Source organism: Salvelinus alpinus, chromosome 4 (assembly GCF_045679555.1).
Source record: "Salvelinus alpinus chromosome 4, SLU_Salpinus.1, whole genome shotgun sequence".
NCBI classification, from domain to species: domain Eukaryota; kingdom Metazoa; phylum Chordata; class Actinopteri; order Salmoniformes; family Salmonidae; genus Salvelinus; species Salvelinus alpinus.
This window is the reverse complement of record NC_092089.1, coordinates 10,632,419-10,646,663: the sequence shown is the minus strand read 5'-3', so window position 1 is coordinate 10,646,663 and position 14,245 is coordinate 10,632,419. Positions and strand designations below refer to the sequence as shown.

Here is a 14,245-nt window from a genome sequence, read left to right as displayed (position 1 = left end):
AGTTAGGATCACCACCTTATTTTAAGAATGTGAAATGTCAGAATAATAGTAGAGAGAATGATTTATTTCAGCTTTTATTTCTTTCACCACATTCCCAGTGGGTCAGAAGTTTACATACACTCAATTAGTATTTGGCAGCATCGCCTTTAAATTGTTTAACTTGGGTCAAACGTTTCGGGTAGCCTTCCAACGCTTCCCACAATAAGTTGGGTGAATTTTGGCCCATTCCTCCTGACAGAGCTGGTGTAACTGAGTCAGGTTTGTAGGCCTCCTTGCTCGCACACGCTTTTTCAGTTCTGTCCACACATTTTCTATAGGATTGAGGTCAGCGCTTTGTGATGGCCACTCCAATACCTTGACTTTGTTGTCCTTAAGCCATTTTGCCACACGTATGCTTGGGGTCATTGTCCATTTGGAAGACCCATTTGCGACCAAGCTTTAACTTCCTGACTGATGTCTTGAGATGTTGCTTCAATATATCCACATAATTTTCCTTCCTCATGATGCCATCTATTTTGTGAAGTGCACCAGTCCCTCCTGCAGCAAAGCACCCCCACAACATGATGCTGCCACCCCCATGCTTCACGGTTGGGATGGTGATCTTCAGCTTGCAAGCCTCCCCCTTTTTCCTCCAAACATAATGATGGTCATTATAGCCAAACGGTTCTATTTTTGTTTCATCAGACCAGAGGACATTTCTCCAAAATGTACAATCTTTATCCCCATGTGCAGTTGCAAACCGTAGTCTGGCTTTTTTATGGCGATTTTGGAGCAGTGGCTTCTTCCTTGCTGAGCGGCCTTTCAGGTTATGTCGATATAGGACTCGTTTTACTGTGGATATAGATACTTTTGTACCCGTTTCCTCCAGCATCTTGACAAGGTCCTTTGCTGCTGTTCGCACCAAAGTACGTTCATCTCTAGGAGACAGAAAGCGTCTCCTTCCTGAGCGGTATGACGGCTGCGTGGTCCCATGGTGTTTATACTTGCGTACTATTGTTTGTACAGATGAATGTGGTACCTTCAGGCGTTTGGAAATTGCTCCCAAGGATGAACTAGACTTGTGTAGGTCTACAAATGTTCATCTGAGATCTTGGCTGATTTCTTTTGATTTTCCCATGATGTCAAGCTAAGAGGCACAGAGTTTGAAGGTAGGCCTTGAAATACATCCACAGGTACACCTCCAATTGACTCAAATGATGTCAATTAGCCTATCAGAAGCTTCTAAAGCCATGACATAATTTTCTGGAATTTTCCAAGCTGTTTAAAAGGCACAGTCAACTTAGTGTATGTAAACTTCTGACCCACTGGAATTGTGATACAGTGAATTATAAGTGAAATAGTCTGTCTGTAAACAATTGCTGGGAAAATTACTTGTGTCATGCACAAAGTAGATGTTCTGACTGACTTGCCAGAACTATAGTTTGTTAACAAGAAATGTGTGGAGTGGTTGAAGAGTTTTAATGACAACCTATATCTATATACATATACACACACAACAAGTTGGCCTACTGTGCATCACAGCACAATATGGGTAGAAGAATTACAGCCAAGTCCCTGTGTGTGTATGAAATCGACCCCTATTCCCTACATAGTGCCCTACTTCTGACCACTACTTTATAGTGAGTAAGGGTGCCAGTTCAGAAGCACCCTGTCAGTCTGTCTGATAATAGCTGAAGTAGTAAACCGTCTCTAGAGCGTTGGGTAGGTCAGCGGTTCCTAAACTGTGGGGCGCGGTCTCAGGGGGAACCCCGTCAGTCTGTCTGATAATAGCTGAAGTAGTAACCCCGTCTCTAGAGCGTTGGGTAGGTCAGCGGTTCCTAAACTGTGGGGCGCGGTCTCAGGGGGAACCCCGTCAGTCTGTCTGATAATAGCTGAAGTAGTAAACCGTCTCTAGAGCGTTGGGTAGGTCAGCGGTTCCTAAACTGTGGGGCGCGGTCTCAGGGGGAACCCCGTCAGTCTGTCTGATAATAGCTGAAGTAGTAACCCCGTCTCTAGAGCGTTGGGGTCAGCGGTTCCTAAACTGTGGGGCGCGGTCTCAGGGGGAACCCCGTCAGTCTGTCTGATAATAGCTGAAGTAGTAACCCCGTCTCTAGAGCGTTGGGGTCAGCGGTTCCTAAACTGTGGGGCGCGGTCTCAGGGGGAACCCCGTCAGTCTGTCTGATAATAGCTGAAGTAGTAACCCCGTCTCTAGAGCGTTGGGGTCAGCGGTTCCTAAACTGTGGGGCGCGGTCTCAGGGGGAACCCCGTCAGTCTGTCTGATAATAGCTGAAGTAGTAACCCCGTCTCTAGAGCGTTGGGGTCAGCGGTTCCTAAACTGTGGGGCGCGGTCTCAGGGGGAACCCCGTCAGTCTGTCTGATAATAGCTGAAGTAGTAACCCCGTCTCTAGAGCGTTGGGGTCAGCGGTTCCTAAACTGTGGGGCGCGGTCTCAGGGGGAACCCCGTCAGTCTGTCTGATAATAGCTGAAGTAGTAACCCCGTCTCTAGAGCGTTGGGGTCAGCGGTTCCTAAACTGTGGGGCGCGGTCTCAGGGGGAACCCCGTCAGTCTGTCTGATAATAGCTGAAGTAGTAACCCCGTCTCTAGAGCGTTGGGGTCAGCGGTTCCCAAACTGTGGGGCGCGGTCTCAGGGGGAACTCCGTCGGGCATTTCAACGTACTCTTGAAATGTGTGATAATTTAGCATCTTGTGTATTCTACTAGGTAGTGCATCGTCAGCTCATCGTCATGTCTGTCCTTGTATACCTTTAGAGAGATATTTATAACGCGTCAGAAAGGTCCAGATCAACGAGCCCATGGCAGCTAACGTTTCTTTATAGCTTGGTTTTTTCTTTTTTTAAACGTCTGATTTAGTTGTAATGTTGGAGTCTCTCAAATATCACATGAACACACTGAAAAATATGTAGAAAAGCAGGAAAAGATCTTTAAAATTGCAACAAACATAATATCTACACCCTAAAAATATATAGAATTGCAGGAAAAAAAGTTAAAACTGTATAATGTGCTCTCCACCAATAAGAGGTCTGTGAACAAACTATGATGGACAGCTCTTGTTCCCATAGAAATACAGTTCTAGTTTATTCTGTTTTCTTGCTCTCAAAAATCACCATTGTTTTTTAGAAAACAATAACATTGGGTGTTCTACAGTGTGTAAGTATTCAGACAAAGTGGGATTAAAATGGATATAATTGTCTTTTTTTTGTTGTCAACAAGCGACACAAAGCAAGAAGAAAACATTTATATCTTTAAAAATAAAAGATTCATAACTAAAATAGTCGTTGCGTACGTGTTTAGCACCTTTGTTTAGGCAATTCAACACCTAGCAAGAGGCTGTTGAGCTAGGTTTTTAATAGCGCACGCGATGGTAGAGCAAAACAAATACCCACTGGATATATGAGAATATTCATGACGTCATTCTGCCAGGTAAGCATAGGGGACATCGTAGGTAACATTTAATAGAGAAGGTTATAGCGGAACTTTTAATCTACCAGAAGACTTTTCATTAGCATCATCGCTAACGGCTACATTAAGTGGTAGACTCGTGCACTGCACACACACACACACACACACACACACACACACACACACACACACACACACACACACACACACACACACACACACACACACACACACACACACACACACACACACACACACACACACACACACACACACACACACACACACACCTCTTCAGAAAGTTGCAGGAAATACGAATCCCTGAAGTATTCTGTTCATGTCTTGACGATAAACTTGGACAAATAAATTCATTTTTAAATACATTTACTTGATTCCCAAGTTCAATACATTTGTTTTATATTGTTGAAAATCGGTTTTAACGTCTGGATTCCGTCCGCGTTTTACAGGGACAGAACAGACACCTTTTAAAAGCCTATTCCCTCCATCACTGCTGCAAATGTCCTTTTTCCTCAAAGCCACAGGGTCAGATTAAAGTCTGTAAATTCTCCTCTAACGTATTCTAAAACCTTCACCCAGCCACAACCAATCCTTTCATCAAGTCTCAACCAAAAAATAATGGAGCGTCACAACAGAGCCGTAACCCTGACGGATCGATGTCACCCGTCTCCTGAAGGACGACGGGTTAAATCAGCTAGTAGTGGCTTTGTTATAATATCCAGGCTTCATACAAATACCATCAGGTATTGCAAGGAAAAGCCTGTTGGACGTTACAAGGTAAGTTTCTCTACTACCTCAGATCGATCTCTGCTCAACAGCTGCTGCAGCAAACTTCATGTGGAGAAGAAAGATTGATACGTGGGCACTAAAATTGTAAAAACAACAGGTTTAAAATTTAATCAATCAAAAACAAATAATGAAATGGTAGGCGAAATCCCTGCTGGTTTCCATCTTTAATTCCAGACCATAAATCATTATTCCACACAGACACAATAATACCTTCTGAAGGTAACACAATGTCAGAAATAAAAAGTTAGCTTTGAGTAGCCTGGATGTTAGTGACTCAGAATCGATGATGTACCTGCCAAGCATGGGAAGTAGCTAACTGAGGCCTCTACCACGATTACCTGTTCATATGGTGTAACGCTGCATAGAACTGTTGGTAGGGCCGGGACTCCGTGGGCCTCCGTGGAGGGACTCCGTGGAGGGCCTCAGTGGGGGGCCTCCGTGGAGGGACTCCGTGGGCCTCGGTGGGCCTCCGTGGAGGGACTCCGTGGGCCTCGGTGGGCCTCCGTGGAGGGCCTCGGTCAGACTGATGGGTGATTCACGATATACACCCCCAGTGAATGAGAATGCCAATAGTGTGCAAAGCTGTCGTCAAGGCAAAGGATGGCTACTTTAAAGAATCTAAAATATATTTTGTCATAGTTTTGATGTCTTCACTATTATTCTACAATGTAGAAAATTGTTTTTAAAAATTAAGAAAAACCTTTGAATGAGTAGGTGTCCAAATTTGACTGGTACTGTTATCTATACGGAACAGAAATCTGTATATACTGAGAGATCTGTATATATTGAAGAGATGCACGTCTCTGCCTTAACAACGGGAGTCGTTGACCCAAAGGAGGGAAGACAGGCGACAAGCTAAGGTCCAGAAATAAGCCCATAGAAACAGATTGGTCATATTTTGGACAGATTTAAGAGTAAAACCTCTCGCTTCTCCTCTCCCTCTATGGTTTACACACACCACCAAGCCCCCCCCCCCCCCCTGCCTCTCACGCCAAGCCCCTCCCCCTGCCTCTCACGCCAAGCCCCTCCCCCTGCCTCTCACGCCAAGCCCCTCCCCCTGCCTCTCACGCCAAGCCCCTCCCCCTGCCTCTCACGCCAAGCCCCTCCCCCTGCCTCTCACGCCAAGCCCCTCCCCCTGCCTCTCACGCCAAGCCCCTCCCCCTGCCTCTCACGCCAAAAAAGTTGAGAGATCACATCTTCCTCTGACAAGCGGTTTCAACTCGCTATTTACATTTTGAGGTTTGGTCCAACAGAACTGCTCATATTGACAATAATAATAGACAAGTTAACCTTTCTGCTGATACCCTTTATACGTCTCAACTCCTCAAACTGCGGATCAGAGCAGACACGACTAAAACAGGAGCATCAATGAACACTGATTTATGCTGTCAGTCACACACACAAAATACATTTTCATAGACCTGAAAGCCAGATCAGTGACTATTGTAGCAACAACAACAAAAAGCAGGTTAAACTCATCGCCTGACTCCAAGTTGATCGATAGAGAATGACCAATATATGGGGCTTCTCCATTGGCTTTGCCGTTAGTCCCGCTACATAGCCAAACTGCAGCCATGCCAGCCGCCAATCACCGTCTAATGTTATTTTATAACAAAAGCACTTTCTCCCCTAGTCATTACTGTCGCTGTCCACGGTTCTGAAAAATAATTTTCAGTGCACTGTAGAATTGGCACCTTTCCCTGCGTTGCTATGAGCATAATAACTAAATGGACCCAGCATATTGAGACTGAGATGAGAACAATGAGGCGGCTGCAGCAGCAGCAGAGACGAGGAAACAGCCCTTGCCTACAGCCTAATTGTCTGAGAAAATTGAGGAGAGAAGAAACACCAAATTAATTAGGTTATATAAGCAATAGCCTAACTGTTAATTTTTGCCTAAGTGTTAATCTTTACACCACTGCTACTCTCTGTTATCATCTATGCATAAGTCACTTTAATAACTCTACCTACATGTACATACTACTTCAACTAACCGGTACCCCCCCCCCTGTATATAGTCTCGCTATTGTTATTTCACTGCTGCTCTTTAATTACTTGTTACTTTTATCTCTTATTCTTATCTGTATTTGTTTTTAACTGCGTTGTTGGTTTGGGGCTCGTAAGTAAACATTTCACTGTAAGGTTTTACATCAGTTGTATTCGGCCCATGTGACTAATAACATTTGATTTGAATTGTGGCTTTATAAATGATCCATATGTATCAGCAGAAATAAGACCGATCGTGCTTCTGGTGCCTGTTTGTTTAACAGCCTACGAGCACCAAGCATCAAACAACGGAAAAAATAGCAGATAAAACAAGATTCTGCTGTTTAGAATCTTTGCTATGCTGTAATGGGCAGTATAATTTACTGGGTTAGAACAGACTGGTATTACTTACAATATATGTCATTTTGTTTTTTACACTGTTGCAAACAAGCAGAAACATAATATTTCAATATATAAGCTACTGTATAAATCAGTGATCTGAGTCAGTAAAAACAGGTGAATGTCCCCTCACTACTCTACGTACTTTGTCAGACCTCCCCCTCTACACGATAAACGTAGATTACCTATTTTGAGATAGAAACGGTGAATATAACCGAGAAGTTAGTAGTTTGTATCCCTGCTCTAGTTGGGAGAATCCTGTGCTCTTCTTCAGATGTTCTCTCTCTCTAACCTGCATAAGAACAGAACATCCTGGTCCTGCATCAGAACAGGACATCCTGGTCCTGCATCAGAACAGGACATCCTGGTCCTGCATAAGAACAGGACATCCTGGTCCTGCATCAGAACAGGACATCCTGGTCCTGCATAAGAACAGAACATCCTGGTCTTTGTTTGCGGGCCATCCTAACTCTAGATCTCTGCAGTTAGCATGATGCAACGGAAAAGCAACTAGCTGGCTGGCTCCAAGTACTCAGAGCAGGTGACTAGTTTAGTTACAACGGGGATAACTGTCCTTCACAATGATCCAAACTAGCACCAGGCCTCCCGGGTGGCGCAGTGGTCTAATGCTTAGCACCAGGCAAGCAGCAACCACAGGTGGGTATGGTGTCCTTACAAAATTTCTATTTTGGGATGTTTTATTCAAATCAGGCAAGTCAGTTAATTCTTATTTACAAATGACAGCCTTCCCCCCGGGCCAAAACCTCCCCTAACCCGGACGACGCTGGCCCAATTGTGCACTGCCTTATGGGACATCCGATCACGGCCGGTTGTGATATACAGCCCGGGATCGAACCAGGGTCTGTAGTGACACCTCTAGCACTGAGATGCAGTGCCTTAGACCGCCGCGTCACTCGGGAGCCCCAAAATGAACGAATGCGATGTGGTGTATTTCACAGACAAAACACAGGCTGCATCCCAGATGACACTCTATTCCCTATATAGCGAACTACTTTTGACCAGGGGCCTCGGTGCACTACATTAGGGAATAGGGTGCACTACATTAGGGAATAGGGTGCACTACATTAGGGAATAGGGTGCCATTTGAGATGCCAGACCAGACAATTACTTCCCAAAATGAGTCCATATTTCTTCATAACAAAATCTCCTTGGATGTAACCAGCCAAGCACTCAACCATACACAGTAGACTCTTATTGAACCCTCGTCCTCTAGTCTGGCTGTTGATTTAACGAGGATGATCAAATTGTGTTCTAACAGCAGCTGCCCAAGTCAAGTTCCTCTACTCTCCTCGGATTGAATGTGAAGCGTAAAAAACAACTTCTTTATTTTTCTGCTGCAGAGTGATTAGGAGATTTCGTTACCAGTAAAACAATGTCGCCCTCTGTTGGCAAAACGGAGGTAGTGCAGGAGAAAAGATCAATGTAGCCTAGATGTAAAATCCGTTATTTCTGTTTTTACAGTTTATTCGTGAGCTTTTTTTTTGTTTGTTTGAGTAATGTGTGTTTTGTACTGTGGACACAGTAGGGGCCACTTCTGGCACTGACTGTCAGTCGTGTGTTTTGTACTGTGGACACAGTAGGGGCCACTTCTGCCACTGACTGTCAGTCGTGTGTTTTGTACTGTGGACACAGTAGGGGCCACTTCTGCTACTGACTGTCAGTCGTGTGTTTTGTACTGTGGACACAGTAGGGGCCACTTCTGCTACTGACTGTCAGTCTTGTGTTTTGTACTGTGGACACAGTAGGGGCCACTTCTGCCACTGACTGTCAGTCGTGTGTTTTGTGCTGTGGACACAGTAGGGGCCACTTTTGCCACTGACTGTCAGTCGTGTGTTTTGTGTGCCCCCTGAACATTGATGTGCCTCAAATTGACAGACATGGCAACATCTCCTTTTCAACTATGTACATGTTCCCAGTTATTGCTACAGACGTAACAGTTTCAACCGTTCTGCCTGCGGCTATGGAACCCTGACCTGTTCACCGGACGTGCTACCTGTCCCAGACCTGCTGTTTTCAACTCTCTAGAGACAGCAGGAGCGGTAGAGATACTCTTAATGATCGGCTATGAAAAGCCAACTGACATTTACTCCTGAGGTGTTGACTTGTTGCACCCTCGACAACCACTGTCATTATTATTATCTGACCCTGCTGGTCATCTATGAACGTTTGAACATCTTGGCCATGTTCTGTTATAATCTCCACCCGGCACAGCCAGAAGAGGACTGGCCACCCCTCATAGCCTGATTTCTCTCTAGGTTTCTTCCTAGGTTTTGGCCTTTCTAGGGAGTTTTTCCTAGCCACCGTGCTTCTACACCTGCATTGCTTGCTGTTTGGGGGTTTTAGGCTGGGTTTCTGTACAGCACTTTGTGACATCAGCTGATGTAAGAAGGGCTTCATAAATAAATTTGATTTGACTAACTACTAGTGGTGTAAAGTACTTATGAAGTTTTTGGGGGGGTATCTGTACTTTACTATTTATATTTTTGACAACTTTTACTCGACTACATTCTTAAAGCAAATAATGTACTTTTTACATTTTCCCTGAGACCCAAAAGTATGTTACATTTTGAATGCTTAGCAGGACAGGAAATTGTCTAATTCACGCACTTATCAAAAGAACATCCCTGGCCATCTGGCAGACTCACTAAACAAAAGAACATCCCTGGTCATCTCGACTGCCTCTGATCTGGAGGACTCACTAAACAGAGAACATCCCTGGTCATCCCTACTGCCTCTGATCTGGAGGACTCACTAAACAGAAAACATCCCTGGTCATCCCTACTGCCTCTGATCTGGAGGACTCACTAAACAGAGAACATACCTGGTCATCCCTACTGCCTCTGATCTGGAGGACTCACTAAACAGAGAACATACCTGGTCATCCCTACTGCCTCTGATCTGGAGGACTCACTTAACACAAATGCTTCGTTTGTAAATTATGTCTGAGAGTTGAACTGTGACCCTGGCTATCCGTAATGATGTCTGAGAGTTGAACTGTGACCCTGGCTATCCGTAAATGTAAAAAACAAGAACATCGTGTCGTCTGGTTTGCTTAATATAAGACATTTTAAATGTATACTTTTGATACATAAGTACATTTTAAACCAAATAATTTTAGACTTTTACTCTAGTAGTATTTTACTGGGTGACTTTTACTTTAGTCATTTTCTTTTAAGGTGTCTACATTTACTGAAGTATGAAAACGGGGTACTTTTGTCCACCACTTCTGCTACCTACATAGTTTGAGATGGATATTCTGCCATATGGAAGGAGTGACGTCACTATCGTTTCGAGAAGGAAAAAATGGCTAACCACGTTAACAACAAGACCGTCTGGTAAATCGTTTTTTTTTGTCACAACAACAAAATGTACAGACAGCGATATTATCCAACCACATTTAACAGTTAGGACACATTCCATACATCCCGCTTGTGTCCGCCATGATGCTAAAGCTAGTTAGCCTAGCCACACTTTCAAACCAGCCTATCCTGTCCCACAGCCTCCAAAACGGACAGAAATAACCTCGTAGTTAACTCACCAGCCCCTCGATCTGAATTTGCTTCACAGGCGAATCCAAAGTTGCTCCCGGAGACGTGGAAGCCATCGGGGCGGTTGGTGTCGACGTTGATTCCTTGCGAGTAGCCATTCTGAAACACGCGAAAAGAGGGAGGAAAGAGCGGGTGGGACAGTGCACCGGCTTTCTACGCTGGGGTAAATGGCTACATAATAAATAGTTCCGAGTGTAGAGCCATTATTCAGAGACTAGATACAGTCATATCTACATAGAGTAGTTCAGGATAGACATAAACACGATGTCATTGCTTTATTGCTGCCATCACATAATTCATTTAATGACGAAAAGATCTTCAACCTCTCTTCTTTCTATACTTTTTAACAGTAAGTTGTCTTGTGCCGGCCCTAGCCTTTTGGGGCCAAAAGTGAAATTTTGTTTCCCCCACCCCCGCAAAACATCAACATCAAAACATTTTATCAGCCCCCCCTCTTGACAGCGGATAGGAAGAAAATACGTTTTAGAGTTAATTTCTTGCAATTGTACACATTTTGCCATGGGGTATAGAGAACATGTTGCCGTTTTAAATGTACGTTTTTATTTAACTAGGAAAGTCAGTGAAGAAAAAATTATTATTTACAATGACGGCCTACCGCTGGACGACACTGGGCCAATAGTGCTCCGCCTTTGGGACACCCAATCACGGCCGGATGTGATTCAGCCTGGATTCGAAACAAGGGACTGTCATGACGTCTCTTGCACTGAGATGCAGTGCCTTAGACACTGCATAATAATGGCTGAGAAGGACAATGGCGCTAAAGGATGGTGGTTGCCGTTTTATGATCCAGTAACCAATTGTGTATGTTATTTTGCATTACTTGTAACTTATTTTGTCCATAATGTTTCTGACGCAGTGTCTTATGACCGAAAATAGCTTCTTGATATCGGGGCAGCGATTACTCACCCCATACTGGAGGAATTCTTCTCCTTCATCGAGTCGGACGGAAAGGATTTACTTCGGACGCCCGACGGTGGCCCTCAATCCCCGTCATTCGCAGGAGGAAAAGACGGAGATATCGTGGACGACGGTCCGGGTGCCTTTGTAAGGATCCGTCGCAGCAGAGAGGGCGATCTACATTTACCATCGGTCCTATTAGCCAACGTACAATCAAATTATAGTAAAATAGACGAGTACGTGTATATATCCTACCGACGGGACATTAAAAACTGTAATATCTTATGTTTCACAGAGTCGTGGATGAACGACGACATGATTAACATACAGCTGGTGGGTTTTAAGCTTTTTCGTCGGGATAGAACAGCTGCCTCTGGTAAGACAAGGGCCTATGTATATTTGTAAACAACAACTGGTGCACGACATCTTAGTAAGTCTCGAGGTTCTGAGGTAGAGTATCTCATGATAAGCTGTAGACCATACTATTTACCAAGAGAGTTTACATCTATATCTTTTTGCAGATGTCTTAATACCACCGCAGACCGATGCTGGCACTAAGACCGCACTCAATGAGCTGTATACGGCCATAAGCAAACAGGAAAGTGCTCATCCACAGGCGGCGCTTCTAGTGGCGGTGACTTTAATGCAGGGAAACTCAAATTCATTTTACCTCATTTCTACCAGCATGTTAAATCTGCCACCAGAGGGAAATCAACTCTAGACCACCTTTACTCCACACACAGATACAAAGCTCTCCATCACCCTCCATTTGGCAAATCTGACCATAATTATATCCTACTGATTCCTGCTTACAAGCAAAAACTAAAGCAGAAAGCACCAGTGACTCGGTCAATAAGAAAGTGGTCAGATGAAGCAGATGCTACGCTACAGGACTGTTTTCCTAGCACAGACTGGAATATGTTCCGGGATTCTTCCGATGGCATTGAGGAGTACATCACATCAGTCACTGGCTTCATCAATAAGTGCATCGATGACGTCATCACACAGTGACCGTACGTACATACCCCAACCAGAAGCCATGGATTACAGGCAACATCAGCACTGAGCTAAAATGTAGAGTTGCTGCTTTCAAGGAGCGGGACTCTAACACGGAAGCTTCTAAGAAATCCCACTATACCCTCTGACGAAACATCAAACAGGCAAAGCATCAGTAATAAGATCGAATCGTATTAGACCGGCTCCGATGCTCGTCGGATGTGGCAGGGCTTGCAATCTGTTACAGACTACAAAGCGAAGAACAGCCGCGAGCTGCCCAGTGACACAAACCTACCAGATAAGCTAAATTATTTCTATGCTCGCTTCGAGGCAAGTAACACTGAAACATGCATGAGAGCACCAGCTGTTCCGGACAACTATGTGATCACGCTCTCCGTAGCCGATGTGAGTAAGACGGATTACCAGGGCGTGTACTCCGAGCATGCGCTGACCAACTGGCAAGTGTCTTCACTGACATTTTCAACCTCTTCCTGACTGAGTCTGTAATACCAACATGTTTCAAGCAGACCACCATTGTCCCTGTGCCCAAGAACACTAAGGTAACCTGCCACAGTACACACAAATCTAAAGTAAAAGAATGGAATTAAGAATATATAAATATTAGGACGAGCAATGTCGGAGCGGCATAGACTAAAATACAGTAGAATAGAATACAGTATGTAGACATGAGATGAGTAATGCAAAATATGTAAACATTATTAAAGTGTTTTTCAGTCTCTCGGTCCCAGCTTTGATACACCTGTACTGACCTCACCTTCTGGATGATAGCGGGGTGAACAGGCCGTGGCTCAGGTGGTTGTTGTCCTTGATCTTTTTGGCCTTCCTGTGACATCGGGTGCTGTTGGTGTCCTGTAGGGCAGGTTGTTTGACCCCATGATGTGTTGGGCAGGCCGCACCACCCTCTGGAGAGCCCTGCGGTTGCGGGCGGTGAAGTTTCCATACCAGGCGGTGATACAGCCCGACAGGATGGTCTCAATTGTGCATCTGTAAAAGTTTGCGAGGGTTTTATGTGCCAAGCAAAATTTCCTCATTCTCCTGAGGTTGAAGAGGCTCTGTTGCACCTTCTCCAATTTTTAATTTTAATTTAACCTTTATTTAACTAGGCAAGTCAGTAAAGAACAAATTCTTATTTACAATGACGGCCTACCCCGGGCCAATTGTGCGCCGCCCTATGGGACTCCCAATCATGGCCGGTTGTGATACAGCCTGGAATCGAACCAGGGTCTGTAGTGATGCCTCTTTCACTGAGATGCAGTGCCTTAGACCGCTGCGCTACTCGGGAGAGGACCATTTGTTTGTCAGTGACGTCTACACCGAGGAACTTGAAGCTTTCCACCTTCTCCACTGCGGTCCCGTCGATGTGGCATAGCTGTTTCCTGAAGTCCACGATCACGTTTTGTTGACGTTGAGTGAGAGGTTATTTTTCTGGCACCACACTCCCAGGACCCTCACCCCCTACTTGAGGAAGGTCTGATGCATTTTAGGTAAAGATGGAAGTAACTGTGCTTTCGCTGTATTCAGTGAATACAGAATATTCACACGACTGATTTTAATATCACCCATTTCGCCCTCATTCTATGCTACAACAATTACCTCACGAGTGTGAATTGGTGTTGTATTCTAGAAAGCAGGATTATTAAAGGGATACCTCGAGATTTTGGCAATGAAGCCCTTTATCTACTTCCCCAGTCAGATTAACTTGTGGATACCATGTTTATGTCTCAGACTGTGTCCAGTATGAAGGAAGCATGCTAGCTGTTCCCATAGACTTCCATTCAATGCGCTAACGATAGTTAGCAACTTCCTTTTTTTAAATTGCACTGTTGGTTAGAGCCTGTAAGTTAGCATTTCACTGTAAGGCCTACACCTGTTGTATTTGGCACATGTGACAAATAAAATTTGATTTCAAACTGCACAGACATAAAAATGATATCCACGAATTCATTGGACTCTGGGTAAGTAGGTAAAAAGGCTTCATTGCCAAAATATTTAAGTTAGCCACAACTTGTTGTCAAGTCAATTATTTTAAGTCCACATTTCTCTATAAGATTAAATCATTTCAAGCAATTTTGGACAGTCAGCTGGCAAAGTCATTGATCCTGCTTTCTGGAACAGGTGCTTGTGAGGTTATTTCACCAGACTGTAACCAAG

General features: G+C 44.4%; 1 protein-coding gene across 1 annotated transcript in view; it reads right to left on the bottom strand.

Moving 5' to 3' along the window:
• The window catches only part of LOC139572848 (eukaryotic translation initiation factor 3 subunit H), a 102,463-nt gene extending 92,154 nt beyond the window's left edge, over nucleotides 1-10,309 (bottom strand). The window contains exon 1 of the mRNA XM_071395658.1: nucleotides 10,150-10,309. Coding sequence (XP_071251759.1) covers nucleotides 10,150-10,257 — 108 coding nt within the window. The 5' untranslated portion in view covers nucleotides 10,258-10,309. The remainder of the gene's footprint in view (nucleotides 1-10,149) is intronic.
• Between the last annotated feature and the right edge of the window lie 3,936 nt (nucleotides 10,310-14,245).